Here is a 21,393-nt window from a genome sequence, read left to right as displayed (position 1 = left end):
TTTGGCTGCTCTTAATGATGCTGAGTAGATACTTGTATTTTAGACATTAGAAAGTGTCTGCAGAAAGCACTGAAGTAAGTGCACAGGTGTGCACATAGGAGCCATACTGACTCCTTGTCCAGGGATTGGACTTGTTCATCCTTGTGGATCCCTTTCAGTTTGTGGTATTCTATGATTCTATGCCCATAAAGATAAGCCTGTGCTTTGCAAAAGTCGGGCCCTTTCCCTGCAAGCACCATTTTGGCTCCTCAAGGCTCTGTACCAAGATGAACTAATGAATCATTTCGCTATTTTGTTGAGAAGATGGTTGTGTCTATTGTTTTACTGGTAGAAATACAGGAGATGAGCTGATTTGCCCAAAGCCTTGCAGTGACACAGCTGGGACAAAGCCTGAATGGGACCACCAAAGTACTTTGCTTAAGCTTCCATGCTTTTTCCATTTGTTGCATTGCCTTGGCAGAGCCTCACAGGTTGGAAGGCTGTGAAGTGCAGTGCAGAGTATGCAACCATTCAGTTCATCTCACAGTGTCTTCTCAGGAGAGAGCCAAGCTCTTGCAATGTGTCACTTTATTTCTTTAGGACCTTCAGTTGGTGTATAAGCAGGATGTGGATCTCCTTGCAGGAGTATGCTACAGAGTTAAAAGTTTACCTGGGCTCCAGGGGAAACAGAGCAGGCTCATCAGAGAGAAGCCTGTGGAGGGCTGATGAACAAGGAGTAGCTGCCTCTGCCTGAAGTCCCTGAGCAGCAAGTGGTAGAGCCTGGGAGAGGGCAGGTGGAGGTATCACACATGACTGCCTATTCCTGTACCTTTCTCCACTTATGTGCTCTTGGCTGCTATGGAGACAGGAGGATGGTGGGCTGGATGGACCTTTGGTCTAAGCCAGTATGTCTGCTCTTCTATTCTTAGGTGTATTTATAGGTCACTGTGCTAAGGAGGCTCTGCTTTCTAAATTTGTGGCTGCTGGTGTTAAGTCTGGACTCCCACATGGTTCCTATATGATGCTGAGCAAGTTGTGTAGGCCCCATCCTCTTAGGTTATGTAGGCACGTTGTAGGAGCTAGACATCTGAATACTTTTGAGGATCTGGGTCTTCACTTGCTTGGCTTCACTGTTGTACCCACCTGTGCACAGGGCTGCTGTGCAGGCAGCCCAGAGCCAGCAGCTCCAGCTGTGCCCAGCTGTGTGCTGACCTGCCTACCACTGCGCAATGCTCTTGGGTGCATCTGGCCGGGTGGAACTCCACATGCTCTGAAAGCTGATTTTTTTAGTCTTGAATCTCTGTGTGTTTCTTGTGATACATTAGAGATAAGTGCTGTGTGCGCATACAACCTCAGGTGTCCTGAGGTCTTATCTTGAGCTAAACGTCTGGTGCTACTATAATATTTGAGCAGCCGCCAGGTCTATTCTTCAGATTCTCTATCAGCAGCAAGTTGCTGATCCCTTTAAATTATTAACCCCACGGTTTGGGGCATGGACAAGGAAGAAGTCTACTTGTTACTTTGAGGGATCAATTGCATTCCAGTATTTAGAAGAGAGAGAGAAGGAAATAAGTTAGAGTTTCTAAGATGGGCAAAGAAAACACGGGAGGAACAGATGAACATGTCTAGCTTCTAACAGCAGCAGCAGTTCCTCTCCCTCAAAAATTTACCCTCTTCATAGTGGCTGAAGCACTTGCAGGGGATGGGTAGGCTTGGCTTTGATTCCCTTCTCTTTCAGAGGGGATTCAAACCCACATTTTGTACAAAAATAGCTTGTTCCCAAAGTACAAGCTAGAATCAACAGGCTGTTGTGGTGAGCAGAAGGCAAGGCTTTGAGGCCCAGAGAGAACATGAGCCCAAGGAGCCTGAGTTCCCAGGCAGCTGCTGCGTGCTTGCAGCAGGTTTGGCCCTTGCCCCTTCTCTCCCTGCTGTGTCTGTGAACATTAGCACAGCTCACAGAGACTGAAGCATGAGGGACATTTGTGAGCAGAGGGGGGAAGCAGCCCCTGACATGCTCTGCTGTGTCTGGCAGCTGAGCTCCGTCCATCCAGCCCTGTGGCCTTGAATTAATCCTTATCCTAAAGGCAGCCTACTCCATCCACTCTTATTTCTTAAAGCACACTGCAGCATGGAGCTGCTTCTTGGGAGGCTTCCACATGGTGAATGAGCAGGTCTAACTGCTTAAACTGATAAAATTTGGCAGAATCCCAGGCAGGATACCTGCAAGTATTTTCTAGAGCTTCATCCATTCAATATGTTGACTTCTTCTGTGAACAAAGCATATAGAGATGCAGGAAAAGCTCTGGTGGTGTGATCCAGATTTATTCTGGTCCTCTGCAAGCAAGAGAGGGAGAAAGAATAATAGTTACCCCAGGAGTTGTCCTTCAGCATCTCAGACTTCTCACTGTGGCAGCTCTAAAAACAGACTACTCAATTGGCTACTGAAGAGGGGGAAAAATAGTGCATGAGTCTGATTCATGCTCTCCCTGGATGAAATGGCAATGTTCTGTTGTTGTTGTTATTTTTAAAGCAGGTAAAAATACCAGCACTTTCATCTGTGTGGTGATCTGTGGGTGTTTGCATTCACCACGTGTGAAACAAACCATGGCATTCTAGGCCAGAAAGTGATCTGCTGTTTGTGTCTCTCCAAATGCTTTCATCACTCACATTGATTGGGGCAGGGCATCAAGAAGTGTTACCTGGCTATTTTATGGCAAAAAAAAAAATGGGTTTTGTCTGTATTATTCTGGGAATAATGTAGATGACATACCCTGTTCTATAACTTCAGATGAAAATAACCCAGAGGAAATAAGTTGCATGAAATTTGCTTACATTATTTCCTGAATATTACTCAGAAAGCTTCATGGCTTACAATCCAGACTTAGCATGGCAGAAAAGCAGCATGGTCACTGGTCTTTGGACAAGAACAGGGACCTGGAATGCGGTGGAAATGCTTCTCTTAAGAGGCACTGATGTGCCAACAGCCTAAAATTAAAGAACTTCAAGAAACCTAATTTTATTTAGAGACGTAAAAATACCTCCAAGCTCATGTTTGCATGTGTAGATGTATTTTAAATTATAAATATTCTATCAGCAGTGCTAAGATGGATAGAGACTGCAAGTTCCTGAGTGCAGAAGCTGCATCTTTGGTGAGGGGTGTCCAGGATTCAGAACTCCTTGGCTGCTCGTTGAAAACAAAATGCCTCTGTTTTATATATAATTTCATGTAATCATTTGTGTTTCATCCCTTCTGTCGGGAGAGCTGGTTGGTTGCTAAATATATTCTTGCAACAAGCTCAGTTGTGAGTCAGGTAGGAATATTTATCTTTCCCTCTGTCAAAGGAAAACAAACCCAAATGGCAGTATCTGGTGAAACTTTCTTTTGGCAGAGGGTGTTTACATAGGCCTTGATGCTGTCAAAAAGCAGGATGAACAACAGGCCCTTTGGGAGCGTAAGGACAGCAGAGAAAATGAAGTGAAAGCCTTGGTGCTTGCCACTGCATCCCACAGGAAATTCTGAACAACCCTTTTAAAGTAATTTTAACAAAATTCAATCCCATTCAGTGCAATTACTGTCAGGATGTCAAAGAAAAGAATTTAATAATGTATTGGTAGCAAAGATAGCTTGCTATGTTCCCCCTTTCGCTGTCTTTGTGGCAGGATATTTGTACCTTCCACTGCCATTCGGTGATTAAAGGCAGATCAGGAGTTTCAAAGACACAAAACAAGGTTTTGAGCAGAGTAATGTGATGCCATACAATCCAGTTGTGCAGGGTGCTACAGGATTCCTGCTTTGGTACCTGCTCCTTTGATGTGTTGGCTTTGATAACTTCCATCCTATTAAGTGCCAGTAGTCTGGCTGCTGATGCAATATTTATGACAGATCCTACACTACAGAACAAATTCTGCTTTTGAAGTGCAGAGATGGTTTGTCTTTCCATTTTACATCAGATTTCAGAATTACCTTTGGACATTCTCTCTTGGAGTACTCTGCTGTAAACAAACTAAACATCATTTTAGTGAAGACAATAAACCGAATTCCTCTTTTACAGAGGCAGCCACATGGAATTCAGGAATGTTGTGACTGACAGAAGAATAGGTCTCACTAAATAATATTTTGATAACAAAGCCTTTGAAATTTATATTGACACAGAAATGTGATGATGAACCCAAATCTCCGCAGCCTTTCCACCTCACCCAAGTGGCCTTGCTGGTCGGTAGTTAAGGAGCTCTTTTTTTGTGGTGCTGTTCTGCTTAAAATTAAGGTGCAGGAGACAGCAGCCAACAACTGCTACTTTGCAGCTGCTTGCTGGTAAAACCTTCCTTCTCATCCTTCCTCCCCCAGACAAGAAATAAAGTGTGAAATGCAAAAACTTCCATTTTGCAGTCTGGTGCCTGCCATGGCACTGAGTGTGAGCTGTTTTGGGACCACACTGGGCTGGCAGCTGAACCCTGGGGTCGCTTGCACTGAGGAGTGCACTTGTATTGCTTGCTGGAGGCACTGGCTGGAGTTGGGGTTTCTAAAGTGGTCTCTGAAGCTCTAAGCAAAGCCAGAGACAAATCAGCTCCCATCAACAGCAGAAAAAACTTCCAAATGAACTCATCTCATAAAAACGGAGTATTTTCAGATACAGGGAATGCCAACTGGATGCTGCCAGCTTCACAAGCTGAAAAGGCAGGAATATCTGCTGATTCTCCACACTGTAGGAATGCAGAGCATCTTCATTATTCCTAGATTTGACTAACTTCTGCTGTAGTTTGCTACACTCAGCATCATGGAACTAACCCCTCAGAAAAAGGTAACATTTTTTGTTCCTTTTGCACTGAGGGTATTTTAAAGTTTTTCAACAATGAATGCTGAAAATTTGCTTAAGGGGGAAAAGTAATAAATGCTCCTTTAGTAGCTTGAGGTGCTGTGACAGGAAGGAAACAAGATCAGATTTGCTTCAAGGAGGGAAACCGAAAGTCTCCAGACTTGCTGTTTTGTTTGAATGTTTACATTGTTTCATTGCAATGGACAAAGTAGCACCAATGCCCCCAAAAGTGCTGGGAGCCCTGAAGTTCATGCAGGGGTTTAAAAAACAGAAGTAAATTAAGATGGAATGAAGCTGGTGAAGGGTCTGGAGCACAAGTCTTATGAGCAACTCAGATAAGCCTCTCTTTGTAAAAGATAATTAAAGTTTGTATTGGACAGAACTGACCAAACAAAGCATTTAGGGAGTTAATAGAAATGAGTCCTGCCTTGCAGGATGAGCCTAAGGCAGGTATGTAATTGGGTTGTATTTTGAGCTTGGTACAGCTTTTGCTTCACATTTCTAAGGCTGGTTCACATGGAGTCTTCTCTTTCGATTGTATCAAGGAGTAAAAGCCTGTGGTCCTGGCTTCTGGTGTCACTCTAAAAAACAGTGCTTCCATATTGGCACGGGCTGGCAAAAATGTGGTGCATATGGACTGGATCAGTTACCACTTCTTGGCAAACCTGCCAAGAATACACAGATGGGTAAACATCTTTAACTAGGTCTGACTATACTCTACATGAGGATATATTTACATTTCTATTTTTTTCCTCTGATATACCTTTGAAATGCCATATAAAATTTACCTTTTGGTGCATTTTTTTTAACCTTGAATCCTTTAAAATATTTCTTGGGTTCATGTTTAGTCTTCTTGTCACTCATTTGTTATTCTGATGGCCAGCATGTCTTTTCTCCCCAATTTACAGCTTTCATCTTTTTGTTCCCTTGCCTTTAAAGCCTTACTTCTTCTTAGCTAAAGTAGTAATATAGTATATTATTATATATTTATTATATATTATCATAAATAGTATGATAATATACTTAGAGCTTTCAAATGGTCTTCCTCCTTGCTCTGAGACATTGTACTGAGTGTTGCAGTGCATGACCCAAAGCTCCATGTGCTTCTGTTGATTTTAGTTTAATTTGGGGTTTTTTGAGGAGTTTTTTGGTTATTTTTTTTTCTCTTTCCTATACTGCTTTTTTGACAGTCTCTCCTGTTAAGTTCCAAGCCCTGATTCTAGAGACTAATCACACTGTCTGTGAAAGCCTCCACCTGCAAGCAATAAAGATGTGAGATGTGAAGCAATAAGCCCTTTTTTGGCAGTAGAGGGAAGCAGAAGTGGATTGATCCAGATCCATCTGGCAGGGCAGGTTCTCCTTCTATCAAGCTGTTTCTCAGCAGCACTGGTTGCCTGCAAGGGAAATGCCTTTTGGAGGACATGGGGTGGTGAGTCTGCAGGTCTGTCATGGCACGTGGAGTCTCTGGCCACTGAGGAGAGGGATTGCTGTAGGTGCCAGCACATGGGGTGCATGGTCCAGAGCTGGTGCTGGCCTGGGAGCAGGGCTGGAGATTGGGTTCTTTGTAGGCTGGGTCTTGGTCCAAACCCATCTAAATGTGGTTACATCTCTGCTGTGGTATTTGATATTAACTGTCATTTTGAACATGGCTGGTTTACAAAAGTTAGCACACTTGAGGAGTTATTGCCAAAGGAGGGAGTATAATCATAGAGTCAAAGAGTGGTTTGGGTTGGAAGGAACCTTAAAGATTGTCTAGTTTCACTCCTCTGCCATAGACAGGACCACCTTTCACAAGCCCTCTCCAACCTGGCCTTGAACACTTCCAGGGATGGGACAGCCACAGTTTCTCTGAGCAGCCTGTGCCAGTGGCATCCTACCTGCAAGTACTCTTTTGCCCCAGGTTTCTTTGAAACACAGTGAGCATAAACACAGTGGGCATAAAACAAAATGGGAAGAACATTTTTAAAAGGGCTTGGAGTCAGTCATGGCTGTTTTTCTTTCTTTCACAGATCCCTCCTTGTGGAAGTACTTAGCTTGGTTTGGTTGGTTTAGTTGTCATATTTTATTAAGCCTTATGCCTTCATCTGTAACAGAGGTGTCCTTCATCACTGCCTTTGCCTTACAAAGGCAAAATACCATGGATGTCACTGACCTCCCATAATTATAGCTGATGGCTTTATTATCCAGATTTTTCCGAAGCGTGGTGGGAGAAGTGTCACTGCCTGCCTGAGCAATGGATATCCCAGCGTACTGATTGTTAGAGCTATTTCATGTCTGGGTGGGGGGAAAAAATTCTTGTGATACAGATATGGCCAACTGCTAGAATTTGTGGACAAGTTGTATAGCAATCTGAATGGTTTTTTTCATATTGTACTCAAGTCTGGGGTGATTTGAGTGTGGGAGAGAGGTCTCTGGAATATTTTTCTTGTCTTAAGTAAGTGCAGCCATGTTGTTAAGTGACAAAAGGGCACATGTAAAGAGAAGAATGTGCTGATGTACATATCAGAAGAAGCATTGGTAATCTTCCTCCGCCAAAACTGGTGCAGGCCCTGATCTGTGCAGTGGCTTTGTGGGGCCGGGCAGGGTGGCATGATGGAGAAATCGCTAATGTGGCATTCACAAAATCTGTGTGGCTCCTTAGCCTTCTGGATGGCATTGGGCAAGCCATTTCAATCTCTTGGCATCGGTTTTTACCTCTGGTATGTAGGAGTACCAATGCTGACTGGCTCTGTAAGGAGTTTGGATACTTCATCGTCAGGGCAGGTTGATTCTCATTTCCCTTGTAGGTAATAGTGGGGGACAGACATTTGACTCCTCAGATCTTTGCCAGGGAAGATTTATTCTTCAGCTGTGGCTTTTGGTTGTGAAGAGAAACAAGAAGGTGACCTCCAGTTCTAAAAACATGTATTTGAAATGTTTCCAGTGTATAAGATTTCTGTGAACTTCCAAGTCCATGAGAAATTTGGAGAACCTGATTAATTACAGGATGTACTGGCAAATGTTTCTAATGTCATTTTGTGCCTGAAGAATAGGTGTGAAACTGGGTGTGAAAGCACTGTTAATTTTCGAGAGGATGCATGGGGCTTGCTTCTTTGAATGTGGAACTGCATGTGCTGCTTGCATTATACACGTTATTATATTTGAATCTTGTAAGTGCACTGATGAGAGTGATGGAAAGCTGCTTTATTATTTTGGATACTCACTCAAAATATTTTCTTTCTTTCAGAGACTTGAAGATAGAAAATCTGTTGCTAGATGAAGACAACAATATCAAGCTTATTGGTATGAAACCAGTTCAGCAATTCCAGTAATTAGAATTGTTAGTTTTATAAAGAGAGTTTTTCAGACTTCATAATTCCGCATGTGACAACTGCTAATCTGCTAATGTTGCTGCAGAGAGGATCTGAGAGAGTATAGATAGCAGTCAAGCTGTTCCTGACAGCATCTCTTGAAAAAAATGATCCAAATAATTCAGCTTTAACTGTGTATGGGAATAATCCTACATCTTTAAACCACAGCTCTCATATTCAAATCGGGAACTTTGTAAGGAATTTAAGAATTGACACCACAGAGATAACTTATTTTATTATCTTGATAATTTCATATTTGCTAAGGGTTGGATTCTACCCCCATAGGCATATGCTTCCACTGAAGTTAGTGGGAGTTGCACACATTCTTAGCAGCTGGCAAAATTTTGCCCTGTATTTGTATTTGTTAAATTTGCTTCCAGCACCCAATACAAAATTGGTTTAGAGGGCTGCTAAAAATATAAAAAAGATCAAGGATAGAGCCTTGATTGTGTTTAGGTATCAGTTGTATGTGGTGCTTGATTCATTCAAGCTGTGCAGACAATTTAAATTAATCATTGGTGGGTATAGTCTCTCACTGCCTTGCATAACTCCCATTAATGTTAATGTGGGCATTGAAAAGAAAATACTCCCTTCATTATAAAAACGCCAAGCATCTGTCTGTATTTATTTCCATGCCTGCACTTTCGCCAACAAAAGTGGTTGCAGACTTAAAAACTCAAGTGACTTTCTTCAAAAGGTTTCATGAGCTGAAAAGTGATGAAAAACACTTAACATGCAGGTCAAATGGACACTCACTGTGACGTATAAAGCACACGTGTCTCCAAACACACAGGAGGAGAATGGTTAATGAAATCTGAAATGTTCCAATTTTACTTAGGGAATTCAGTTTTTAGAAATACTACCCCAACTTTTAGTGATTATTCTGTAGCAAAACAACTGACTCTGGGGAAAATAATAGCAAAAGGGAACTCTGCATTACCTCAGCTAAGAGTCAAGAGGATACTGATAAGTTGCCATGAATCATTCATCAGTAATGATGGATATCACCCATTATCTTGACTTAGCAGATAAGTGAGACCAGATGGTTTGCAACAGTGCTATAGGAACATCTGATGGATTTAAAGAACTTCTCTAACTTTCCTCTTATTGTGTGTTTGATTACACAACAGTGTGTGAACTTAACATCCAAAACAAGACCTGATCAGATGATACGTGTACAATTAAAACTCACGTGCCAAAAAATTACTTCAGAACTCTTCCTCTAGCTTCATTTGCTTTGGTTGCAGGAAGAGGTCTTCTCACAGTGGGTGGTGTGGGAAGAATCGAGAAGAGAGACAGTTCCATCTTCCATAGCCTCACTAGCGTTGAAATAAATTGTCCTCAGGTCTGCAGCCTGAGGTGTTAATCAAAGCAGATTGCATGCAGTATGTATTTTAAAACAAAGCAATTAAATCCCACCATCCAGCTGAGTATGTTATAGAAAAATAAAGGCTGCTTTATTAGTAATAATTTTACTGTAAGTAAAACCAGATTTAATATCACAGTCAGCTGATGCTGTATCTTGCTAGTGATGCTGGTGATCTCTGGCTCTGCACCCTGAAGCAGCACTGGCTCTGTGCTTCATGTTCTGTCTTCTGCTCTTGTGGGGGCTGCAGAAACCAGCCTTGGGTCTCTGCGCAGCCTTTTCATTCCAGGGGGTAGCAGAAGTCATGCTTGAACTGCTGTGCAGCTTTCTGTTCCCACCAGGGTTTCACAAGACAAGGAGAACTTTCCAGCACCCATCTGTGGTTGGTGGAATAGAGCAAATAAATTATAGACCAGATAATTTACTGCTCTTCCTCCTTCCTGCCTGTTTTCTCCCTCAGTTCATTCAGTGCTTAGGACAATATTTTATGTAGCCTGCCTTTCTAAAAACAGGATGGATCAGTTGTGTCATCACAGAGTCCTGCCCAGGAAGGTTCTTCAGGAGTGAAGAACATGTTTTGAGGAATTATGCGCAGCTTTTCATGATTGGGAGAAGAGACTTAAACTACAAAACCATCTCACATTACTTGCTTTGGGGCGGGAGCTTGGTCTCCATGTCTTGTGCAGCAGCAAATGCATAGTAGCATATAAAAGTGTTCTTGTAATAACTGAAAAGAAGAAAACTCACCATAAAGGATGAAGAAAAGGTGAAATGAAGATCAAAAATGTACCAGGAAGTGGCACTGAAAGTCAGTGCTTGTTCTTGCATTTCAGTGAGAACTGAATGCCTTGAGTCCCTTGCTTCACCCAGCTGCTTAATGGCACCTTGATTTTGTTATTTTTCTTAGGTGCATGACAAGGTGGTTTATAACATGCTCTTAGGTATTCTTGTTAGAAAAATTCCCTTTAAATGAACTTATTCTTAGCAGTCTGCTAACGAAATGGAAGAACATCAGGATTGGATATATTGGAAATAATTAACTTCTTTTCATCTACCAGGTGGTGTCTGATAAAGACACTGTGAAAAGCCCTGCGAGGTCCTTGGCATCCTGCTCTGGCACATGTAGCACCCAAAGGGCCCTTGCCAAAATGCAGCTCTGCTGAGCTCTATGGAGCTCTGCTGGTCCAACTTGTTCAGGAGCTTGATGAACATCAGGATTGGATATATTGGAAATAATTAACTTCTTTTCATCTACCAGGTGGTGTCTGATAAAGACACTGTGAAAAGCCCTGCGAGGTCCTTGGCATCCTGCTCTGGCACATGTAGCACCCAAAGGGCCCTTGCCAAAATGCAGCTCTGCTGAGCTCTATGGAGCTCTGCTGGTCCAACTTGTTCAGGAGCTTGATACTCAGGCTTCTGATAACTCTTTTTTTCCCTGTTGTGACTGTCACAGCTCCAGAGATAACTGTATATCCTTAGCTTAATGTTGATTCCCTGGGGGCGTTCAAGAGGAGTAGTGCAATGTGATACTTTGATAACACGAGCAGTGGGGGTGGTGGCATTCCCATGTCATAATATTTACTTTGGTAAACCAAGGGTGGCCTTTGATCTGAATTCTGTAATTAGCTTTGATTATTGAAAAGGAACCCCAGGCAGAGGCAGGCATGGCAGTGAAATTATCAGTGCTGGTGGTCATATCAAGTGCTGGTGGTTCTTATCATGATCAGCAGTGCATCTTTAATAAAAATCACTCTGTGATCATGATGTGCTGCCACGGTGTTAATAACAGTATTCTTATTTCCTTGGATATGAATTCTCTGTGCCCAAGATGCATTTGTTTGCACACATTCTGCATTTTAACAGGCACTAGGGAAAAAAAGGTATAGCAGCTTGAGATGATAGCAGATGAGGTGAATGAGCCGAGGGAAGTGAATAAAGTGTTTATAATTGAAGCAAATAAGAGAATGCAAACCTCCCCTGGAGTATCCTTCTGTTGATACTGATGAAGGGATGCTGATTTACACCATTTCAGAATGCAGCACTTATGTACTTCGATTGCAAAACATTATAGTGCAGTCAAGTAATTTGAACGTGGTATGACACAGAAGGGTAAAGACCATGAATGATACTGTATGGAGATATTATTTCTAGGAGCTTTTTAAAGTATTTTACAGTTGGCATAACTCATCTCAGGCCACAGCTAATAAATACATTAATTGAGTTAATGAATCCTTGGAAGTATTTGTATAAGCCTCAGGGATAATACCTGTCTAGCAGAGATGATAAAGCAGTGTCCAGACAGAATTGTTTTCCATCAGAAGCAAGGAAATTGTCTTGATTCTCCCTTCAGTTTTGACAGTGTTCTCCAGCAAAACCCCTTTGAGCCTCTTTAGATGTGGAATATGGTGATTCTTGACTCCTCTATGCTTGTCTGGCTCTCAGAGATGCAGCCAGTTGAATGGAAAGCACGATGTTGTCATTTGGGCACTCCAGCTCACACAGTTGCTTTGATAATTGCTTTTTTTTGTAAGCATTTTTATATTTTTCCCTGGTTTTCTAAGGGAATAAGGCTTATGTGTCTGCCATGTCGGGTTGCTTCTAATACCTTGAGGAACTCCAGTCTGCTTTCAGCCAGATTTACCAGGGGGTGAAAGCTAAAGGACAGGCCATTAATGCAAGTCTAATGCAAATAAGTAAGCAGATAAGGCAAAGAGACACAAATTAGTGATGCTGTGGAGAGAGGATATGGCATGGGCTCCACAGTTGTCTGCTACATTTGGCCTGCAAGATGTGATGCTTTTAGCCCTGCCAGGCAGGTGGGGAACACAGCCAGAAACTTGCTGTCTGAGGAGAGACATGGATGCAAGACACATGCCTATATGAAGAGGATTCAGTGATCTGCTTCTTTAGGGCTGCCTCATTTTAGGTATAGGACAATCTTCATTTTGAACACATGCATTCTGGGAATTTGTAAGAAGACTGGATCAAAAAGGAGAAAAGAATTAATCGGATGCTAGTGTTCTTAATAGCAGTGGTTTTGTTGCAACTGTCACCAATAACAAGTTATTAATAAATGTGAACATTTTTGGTGGTGACCTCCCTAGATCTGCTATTCCTGGATGTGTTGCCCTGCAGCAAAGGTCCTTCTCCTGGCCTGTCAGCTTTGCCCATGTCATCCTTCTCCTTGCAAGCTTGTCTTTCCCTTATCACATCAAGTTGTTTGACTTCACTTTCAAGACCCTTTGCAACTTCTCCTCACCTTCTATGTCAGCTGTGGTTTCATAATTGCTTTCTCCCAAGCTGGGTGTGGGCTACCCGTTGCCCCATCCTGATGTGGCTCTGCCTTTCTTTTCTTGCTTAATGTTTTACTTTATAAAATTCTTCCCTAAACCCAGCTTAGCCTGCAGCCACACCAGCACTGGAGCAGATGGGTGAGATTTTGGGAACACCCTTCTCGGTGCCAGCCTGGTTTTGGGCTGCTCTCAAGCACTTGGAAAACTTCAGTCTCCTTTAGCACAGGGAGGCTCCCAGTTGTCTCCAGTCGGCTCGTGGTGCCAGCCTTTGCCAGCCTCTTGTTATTGCCAGCAAAAGACTGTCAAATACCCCAGGGGTCAGAAATACAGTAATTCAAGGCAGAAGTCAGGGAGGGGACAGGGCTCCAAGATCTCCCTGTGTTGTTTCAGAGCTGAAACACTGCCTCCGCAGCCCTCTGTGTTTGTGCATCATCACAGGAGTCTTAGAAAGTGACCCCCTACTTTCATCTGACAGCTCATTTACATGACTTAGAGAGAATGTTGAAGAAGTCCGACTTAAACTTGGCCTCTATGTAACATACTGCAGCAGTATGGAAGTCACAGCACCCTGAGGTGGCCCTCTGCCCTGTGCACATCACGTAGTGCCTGGGACAAGCTCAGCTGTGGTTGTTGCCATCCAATTTCCAGTGAAATGTAGTTGCTTTGTGTATGAAATTGAGAATTGTGCATATCCTAAGACTTTTTTTATTGTTTGTAGAAATCTCTGGTTATTTAGCACATCATAGAAACAAAGTACAGAAAATTTTTGCATGTGGGTGTTTTTTTGCTTAGGCAGTTCATTGCTTAACTTTTGGAAAATATGTTCTTTCTTCTTGTGTTCTAGGACGATTTGACTGTCTGTCTCTTTCATAACTCTGTCTCTGTGCCTTTCACAGACTTTGGATTGAGCAACTGTGCAGGCATCTTGGGTTATTCTGATCCATTCAGCACCCAGTGTGGGAGCCCAGCATATGCAGCCCCTGAACTTCTGGCAAGGAAAAAATATGGGCCCAAAATAGACGTTTGGTCCATGTGAGTTATTTCTTTAGTTTATAATTGTTATTGCTGTCATCATTACCCGGTGCTCAAATGAGAAACATTATTCATACATTTGGCTACTCTGAGCAAGAAAATACATTTAGCTAGCACCACTCTCTAAACTAAATTGCACAGAGATTTTGTTTTGAAGTAGATATTTTATATACCTGTAGATGCATGGCTAGAACCTATAGCACAGAGAGAGTGCTGTAGAGTAGAGCTGTTCATCAGTGATGTTCAGACATAGTTGAAGACATGGCTCTGACACAAGAGGGCCAACAGCTGTTTTTGTGTTCTCTAAAGATCTTCAGTCATTCACATGGGCTCCATGCACTATCCACAGTCAAGCCCTGTCAGGAAATGTGGTGTCAAGTCATCACTTTGAAAGTATGGTTGGTAAATAGGGACACAGAAATGGCAAGAGAACTTGTGAATCTTTATGAGCTTACTCATGTTCAGGCAAAGGAACAGCGAAAGGTCTATGGTGCCAGAGGCAGGAGAAGTTAAAAACGTGTTCTGGAGTCAGTGAATTTGCCTGCAGCACTGTTACAGACCGTGCAATTTCCACAAACCTCCTGCTGGCCATGGAGATGGTGGCGTTATCCTTGTAAGTCCTGGAGAGGAATTTGGTGAAATCAGCTAAGTTTTAGCTTTTGCTTCAGTATTGATAGATTTTCCTCAGTAATCCCCAAGGTGAAGTATTTGAAATGCTTGGAAAATGTGAAGTTCTGTATAAGCACTACTAGTGCTATGGAAGATTGACCGGAGTTTATGTACTAGGCTAGGACCTGGGTCAAATTCAACTCTCAGTCTCACCCAGTGGGTCTCCTGTTGCACTTCATGGCTCTTTAGAGCTGCCTCTGCTGAAGTGTAATTTGCAGCCTGTCCTTCGAGGAGACCCACAGCTACATCACTGTGTGGCTGCTGAATTTCTCACTCCAGCAGTGACCACACATCCACGTTGAGGTGGGAGCACCAGCCTGAGGAACGCAGACGAACAGAGTACAGATATTCTTGTAAACCATTTCAGTTTCTCCAGTAATAATGTCCTGCTCTTTGTTTTAATTAAAAAAAAAATGAGAAAATATGATAAGCTCTTACCCTTCCTCAGGGCTGAACAAATGGTGTCTGTGATAACAGTTTGTGATAGCACGCTGGTATGATTCCTTTCTGTTCACATACTTGTGTTCAGCAGACTGGGGAAACCTTTCCAAAAGGGAGGAATTTCACTCTAACTGAATTTAAAGCCCTTTTCAGAGGATGAAGAACAAGAGTGCCCCACCCACTTATCATCACTGACTTTTCTGGGCATAAACAAGGAGGAAGTTTTCTGTTCTGAAAAATGTAATTGTTGACACTTGATCTTTGGGTTGTACCAGAGGCTATGGAGGTCACCTTTGGGCACTGACCCAGGGCCTGTGAGGTCCCTGTTGGCGTGGGCAGTCATTCCACACCCAGAGCAGCACCAGGACAAGGCCTCCAAAAGCAGCATGTTTATATGCAGCCTGAGGAGAGACTTAATTGTGGTGTGGCACATAGCCCAGGAGTTGCCTAAGATCTGGGTTCAGTTCTGTGTCTCCCAGCTTATGCCTTACATGTTGTGGGACCCTCCAGAAGCAAACCTCTGGGAAATCTTGCCCAAATTCTTGTGCGCAGCAGAAGAGCAAGCTTTTCTTGGTTTTTTTTTTAGTAGAATCATATAATAGTTTTGAGTTTGGAGGAACCTATGAAATGTCATCTGGTCCCCCCTGCAATGAACAAGGACATCTTCAGCTAGATCAGCCCCATCCAACCTGACCTTGAATGTTTCCAGAGGTGAGGCATCCGCCAAGTAATGCCTGTTAGACATTAAAGATGAGGTACAGTCTCTAAAACCTGAGTTTTCCCTTGTTCCTGATCATTTTGGTTTCTTTTTCTCCATGTGTTTTCCTAGTGGGGTGAACATGTATGCCATGTTGACTGGAACATTACCTTTCACCGTGGAGCCATTCAGCTTGAGAGCTTTATACCAGAAAATGGTGGACAAAGAAATGAACCCTTTTCCCACCCAGCTTTCTTCAGGTAATCAAAGGGGTGTGCTGGGACCTGTTCAGATCCAGTTGGTCAGAGCCTTTGTGTGGAATTGTGAATTAAGCTGCTGATGTGTTAGGCTAATTGGGAAAAATACTCTTTGCATTTTAGCCTCCAAAAGATCTGCAGGAGTTGCTGTAGCAGAACTCCTTTTGCTTGAACTTCTGTATGTCAGCTGGAGAAACACCAAGTTGTGCTGAATGTGAGAGAAGGAACGAACCTGTGAAATTCACTGAAATTGCTTTTGTAGAATAGTTGGTCAGTTTTGCATATTCAGAAAATTTTAGCCTATGGTATGGATGGACAAACAGATTATTTTGGGAATAACAGATTCCTGGGCATTATTGTGACTAGGGTTGAATGATGAATTGCCTCAAATGACCTCACATTTATTACGGCATAATGACACATGCAGAAAGATATTTTGGGACAGTGACCTGTGATAACCTTGGTGTGTTCACAGAATGCAAAATTGTTGATGTATTAGTATTAGAAATACTAATTCCTGCTTCAAAGCCATGTCACTAGGCAACAGAATAATTTTTCAGCTTGTAGCAAGATCACTGTCAGCATTTGGAACAAACTCTGTTTGCTGGTTGGGTTTTATTTTTGTATGCCAAATTTATTGTTCAAGGAGAGTTTCTGTCTACTTACCTGGCAGCCTGTTTGTAAGGGACATTCAATGAAATTAAAAGATTGCAAATTGAAAAAGGGCAACTAGGGATGAAAACCCATTGTTACAGAGTATAAGAAAAAGCCCTTGGAAGTTGTGTCCAAGATGAATTCTCCAAGTACAGATTTACCTTCGTATGGAAGAAGTAGGTAGGTAGGGGGTTTCTCACCCAGGTGGAATCAAGCAGAGGATGTTGTTCCTTGTTCACTCACTTGTATGAAGGATGCTTTTCCTGCCAGTAGTTCATATGTTGTAAAGTGATGGGTTTACAAGTGAGCTGGGATATTTCAAGTCTTGCTGTCTGTTTGATGCAATTAGTGTGTTTGGTGTTTCCATTTTGAAGACTTCCCATTGGGATTCAGTTGCACGAAATGGCTATTTTTAATGTTCTAGCACATGCTTTAAAGCCCCACTGAGTAAATTAAAAGAGAGATTATACTGACTGCTTCCTGCTGTACTGATCTAGATGCCAAATCCTGCATCAATTGCGAAGTTACCCTTGAATTCAGGGACTCACATGTCATAGTAAACATTTTCCAAGTTTGGCAAAAAATTCACCAAACTTCCCTCCCAGAGAGAGATTTTCACCAATAAAGGGCAGTTACGTGATGGCTGTGTAGTGTCTTTGAACCCATGGGCTTTTCCCCCATCATTGTTTTCTTTCCATTGTCTTTAAGTGGGAGATTTCACTGCCTTCACTGGGTCAACTCATGTATTAAAGGATGAATCACCCACAAAAGGCCTGTACAAGACAGACCTTGGGTAGCAAAAAAGATAACATTACTTTTGACTGGCTTCATTTTGCTGTTTTGTTCATCCTACCATTTTATAACGGAGATTAAGATTTTCTCATTAATGCCTCTCTGTAGCATTTTTAGCTCACTGGACACTATGGTCTCCAGGGAAAGCCGTATTTTTTTAATGCTGTGAGAACTCTAGCAGCTTGAACATGCAGAGATGATGGCAAATTAATGGACTAGATTTAAACATGTTAACCTTTACTCACTGTGAACAAAGGTACGTGTCAGTTCTTGATCAAGTCAGCGGCCTTGCGCCTTCACTGACATGGCACACTGTGATTCAAGATGTCATTTGTTCTTGCCACAGTTAAGCTTTGGGTCAGTGGGTAGAAACTCTGCTCTGTGAATTGGAGCAGTTGTTAACTTCTTAGGTTTATGGATTTTTTACTGTAATCAAGGTTTTATTTTTCCATAAATTCACATATACAGTAGAAATTTTTTGCAGGAGTCTGTTTTGCTGTTTCAGTGTATAGTCTTTCAATATTTAATTTCACAGTTACTGAACACACAGTCCTGTTGTATAAGTAGCCAGTCTTATCAGTAAGCAAGAGAGTATTTTATTTGTGTGAGTTAAAATGTTGAGTGACTGTGAGCACCCAAAGTAACCTGTATAGCAACAGGGAAAGTTTGGTGTTAGTGTTTGATTTTCCCATTTAGGAAACTGTTTTTCATTAAGCTTCTTAAACAACACAGCTATCTGGTTATTGATTTTAGGCGAGCAAGTTGGTATTCACCTTGCACGCATTCCTTTTCTTTCCTCAATTTGCCACTTCTGTATGCTCACGGTCTTCCTTCTGGAACACAGAAGTTAAGTGGAGATGAGAAGAAAAGCCATGTAGGTTTGGAGGAAGGATTTTATTAGGTGGAGCTCGCTCATGGCTTGTGGAATGACCTTGTTGTATTTTCTCCAGCCTTTTTTTTAAGCAATACCTGTATTCCCAGTTTGATTCAGGCACAACCTCCCAGAGTGAAAGAATCACTAGTTGATTTCATTCATGACGGGGAATGAGAAGACAGCAGAGTCCTTGTAATACCCAATTGGAGTGTACTCCATTTCTGGGCATTGCTGAGCTCACTATGCTCAAAGAGATTAAGAGAGATTTGTAGTTTCTCATCATGCTGGTCTCTCATTTGTCAAAAGAGCAGAGTCTACCCTAAAGTTACACCATGGAAACAAAATTCCACCAAGTGCAGGTCACTGGGTAGTCAGAATAGTGCTGTCCTCAAGCTTGTCATAAATGAAGCCTCATGTAATGAGGCCCCAGCAGGGTGGTTCACAGTGCCCTTTGTTTGCCAGCCTGCTTGGTGCAGCTGGGAAAATGACTTCAGACACAGTGGATCTAAAAATCAATTGGGCAGCTTCATGTTTGCTCCCCAGGGGACTAATTTTGTTGTCCCACAGCTGTGTGGGTAGTGGGAAAAGGCTTCTCTCCTTCTTGTACCATCTGACACCTCAAATTAACCAAGGTGCTGTTCCTCATCTCCTTGTTACCTGCGTCTGGCCAGCCAAGCAGCCTCCAGCAGGGATCTTCTCTCCAGTCTGAATCTGTTGATCTCTGTGGTGCTTCACATGCTTCATTTAATTAGTCTGCCTTTTGGCAAGGTGGGAGGTCGTGCAAAAGTAGGATTTTAACGGAGACATTAGCTGACCAAACTGTAAAGCCACATGGGAAGACTGGCCCATAATTTCTGTCTTCTAGCAATGAGGTGTTACCACATCCATTTTGATCTGCTTTGTAACCCAAGTCTTTAAGGGGTTTGGTTTGCCTGTGCTGAGCTGAAGTAGCTTTGTTGGCAAGGCACATCCCAGAGGACAGCATCCAGTGGCACAGTGGTCCTGCCCAGGGCACCTGCACTAGTAAGGAGACAAGTAGACATGACACACTCAAGAGAGTGTGGGAGAGGAACTGCAGCTCTGCTGTGGGAGAAAGTAGAGAAAAGCCCCCAGGGTCCTGTCTATCTGATCGAGAGAAAACTGTGCTGCATCTGTCACTTCTGTCTCTTCCTTGCTGTTGACTACACTCAGGAGTCATTTGACATGGTCTCACTTGACTCTGTCTCCTCTACAAAATAATTTTCCAAGAATTAGGTTTCTTTATCTTCATGCAGGGAATTGTAGAGGACATACTTAACTCTTTACTATCTTGTAGCTGACAAATTGAATCTAACCTTGATAATTTGAGGAATAAAGACCAGACTAAGTTAAAACAGTGTTTATTTTCAGCTCATATAGGCACTTCTTGTGAGTTTTTATGCAAATCACTTGATTTCATTGCTCCTAATCATATAAGAAACATGTGGCTTAAAAATATCAGAGAAATATTTTTGAGGTTTTTTGCAAGAAATTCAGGCGGGATGGTCGATTGTCACTGAAAGCTGAGGGTTCAACATCTGAAAACAAACGGAGGCCCATTCACTTTGCCGTATTCTTTTAATTTGGGTAAAACCTTCTGCAACTGATTGTAAGTTGGCTGGAAGCCAGGAGAGAATTTGTCCTCATAATGTCAAGGAGAGCTCAAGTTGCCATGTCTACCTTGCCAGCTCTGCATCCTTTCCCTCCTCTCCACTCACCCCCAGTCCATCTCCCTCTACTTTAAACAGTGATTTGCCTCTGCCCTGGCTCCAGCCTCTTGTCCTCATGTGAAAACTAGGTGTTGGCTAACCTACTCTGAAACTTCAAACAAGCTCTGAAACAAAAAGCTCCTTTTTTCCTCTCCTTTATGACTCTATAAATCATTGTGACTATAAATCATTGTTTATTTTACTTACTAATCCCTTATCAGTTCTTCCATTTTCTCAAGGACGTTGGAGCATACAGTAAGGAAAACATTCCTTTTTAGTATACTCTTGTTCAGGCTACACACCTGTAGTAACTCAACTACTGTGCTAAGTCATAAAGCAGATGACACAGTCCCTATTTTGGTTTTTCCCTTGATTTCTTCACAGCGGCTATAAACTTTCTACGATCTCTACTGGAGCCAGATCCTGCAAAGAGACCAAACATCCAGCAAGCCCTTGCAAATCGATGGCTGAATGAGAATTACCCTGGAAGAGCACCACCTAATGTCACCTATCCAAACAGGTACTGTATGGAAGTGAGGAGAAAGCCTGCCAGGGTCTATGTACATTATGTATGTGAAAATGTGAACAACTCTGGTGTTTCAGTTCCATATGTGTGACATCTAACCAGTGTGTTTTCTGGGATTGCTTATGTGACTCCCTCATAAAAATTGTTAGGATTTGCCATTGAGTACGCACTGCTTGGAACAGTCAAACCCAACACCTTAAATTAGAAGCTGCCATACAGTGCATTATTTGCAGGGTGGTCTGGGGTGCAGATCTTATGATTAATTGGCTCCAGGCCTTGGGAATAGGTGTGTGACAGGCAGTTGTGATCTTCTCCTCGTTGACCAGTAAAAGCCAAGATGTTTTTCTGGTAGAGGCTCTGCCTATTTATGCGACATACATGAGGTTCTTTGGATTAAGTGAATATATAAACCATGGTGAGAAAGGTCAGAGTTAAATGATCTTGCTTTGTTGGTTGTTGTTCATGAATACCTGCTCCGTGTTGAATACATAACTAAATGCAAGCAGAGAACAAATCTCTTGGTTAGCCAAACAGCCATCTAGGGAAAAAGAAAAGGAAACATACCTGTGGTCCCCTTTGGTTAGAAATATTCCTGCTTGACTTTAAACATCTGCAGTGTAGAGTCAACATATGAGCCAGCCTAGGCTCTCACTGCGGTCAGTGGAGAGAAACAAGGGTACTTCTTACATAACGATTCATCTGACTTCTCTTTGATTTTACTGTAGGATGACTTTCTGCCCAGGAGATACGAGTTCCTCTCCAGTGACTGTAAATGGAGCCTCAGGCAACTCATTTCAAAATACATGCCTATATTTGATCCGATAAAACCCTCCTTCCTGTATCAAAGCCCTCCAGCTGTGCCTCATACACAACGTAGTTCCTGCAGAGGATTCACTGCAGGAGTTACTGGCTCGCAGGGCAA

General features: G+C 42.4%; 1 protein-coding gene across 1 annotated transcript in view; it reads left to right on the top strand.

Annotated features, from left to right (window-relative positions):
- The window catches only part of LOC103798879 (hormonally up-regulated neu tumor-associated kinase), a gene marked incomplete at both ends in the record, with an annotated part of 21,062 nt that extends 597 nt beyond the window's left edge, over nucleotides 1-20,465 (top strand). Inside the window, 4 exons of the mRNA XM_009071163.1 lie at nucleotides 8,020-8,075; nucleotides 13,699-13,834; nucleotides 15,774-15,901; nucleotides 20,330-20,465. Coding sequence (XP_009069411.1) covers nucleotides 8,020-8,075; nucleotides 13,699-13,834; nucleotides 15,774-15,901; nucleotides 20,330-20,465 — 456 coding nt within the window. The remainder of the gene's footprint in view (nucleotides 1-8,019; nucleotides 8,076-13,698; nucleotides 13,835-15,773; nucleotides 15,902-20,329) is intronic.
- Between the last annotated feature and the right edge of the window lie 928 nt (nucleotides 20,466-21,393).

This window comes from Acanthisitta chloris, unplaced genomic scaffold (genome assembly GCF_000695815.1).
Source record: "Acanthisitta chloris isolate BGI_N310 unplaced genomic scaffold, ASM69581v1 scaffold43983, whole genome shotgun sequence".
NCBI classification, from domain to species: Eukaryota; Metazoa; Chordata; class Aves; order Passeriformes; family Acanthisittidae; genus Acanthisitta; species Acanthisitta chloris.
The sequence above is the reverse complement of the archived record's forward strand: the minus strand, read 5'-3'. Positions and strand labels throughout refer to the sequence as shown.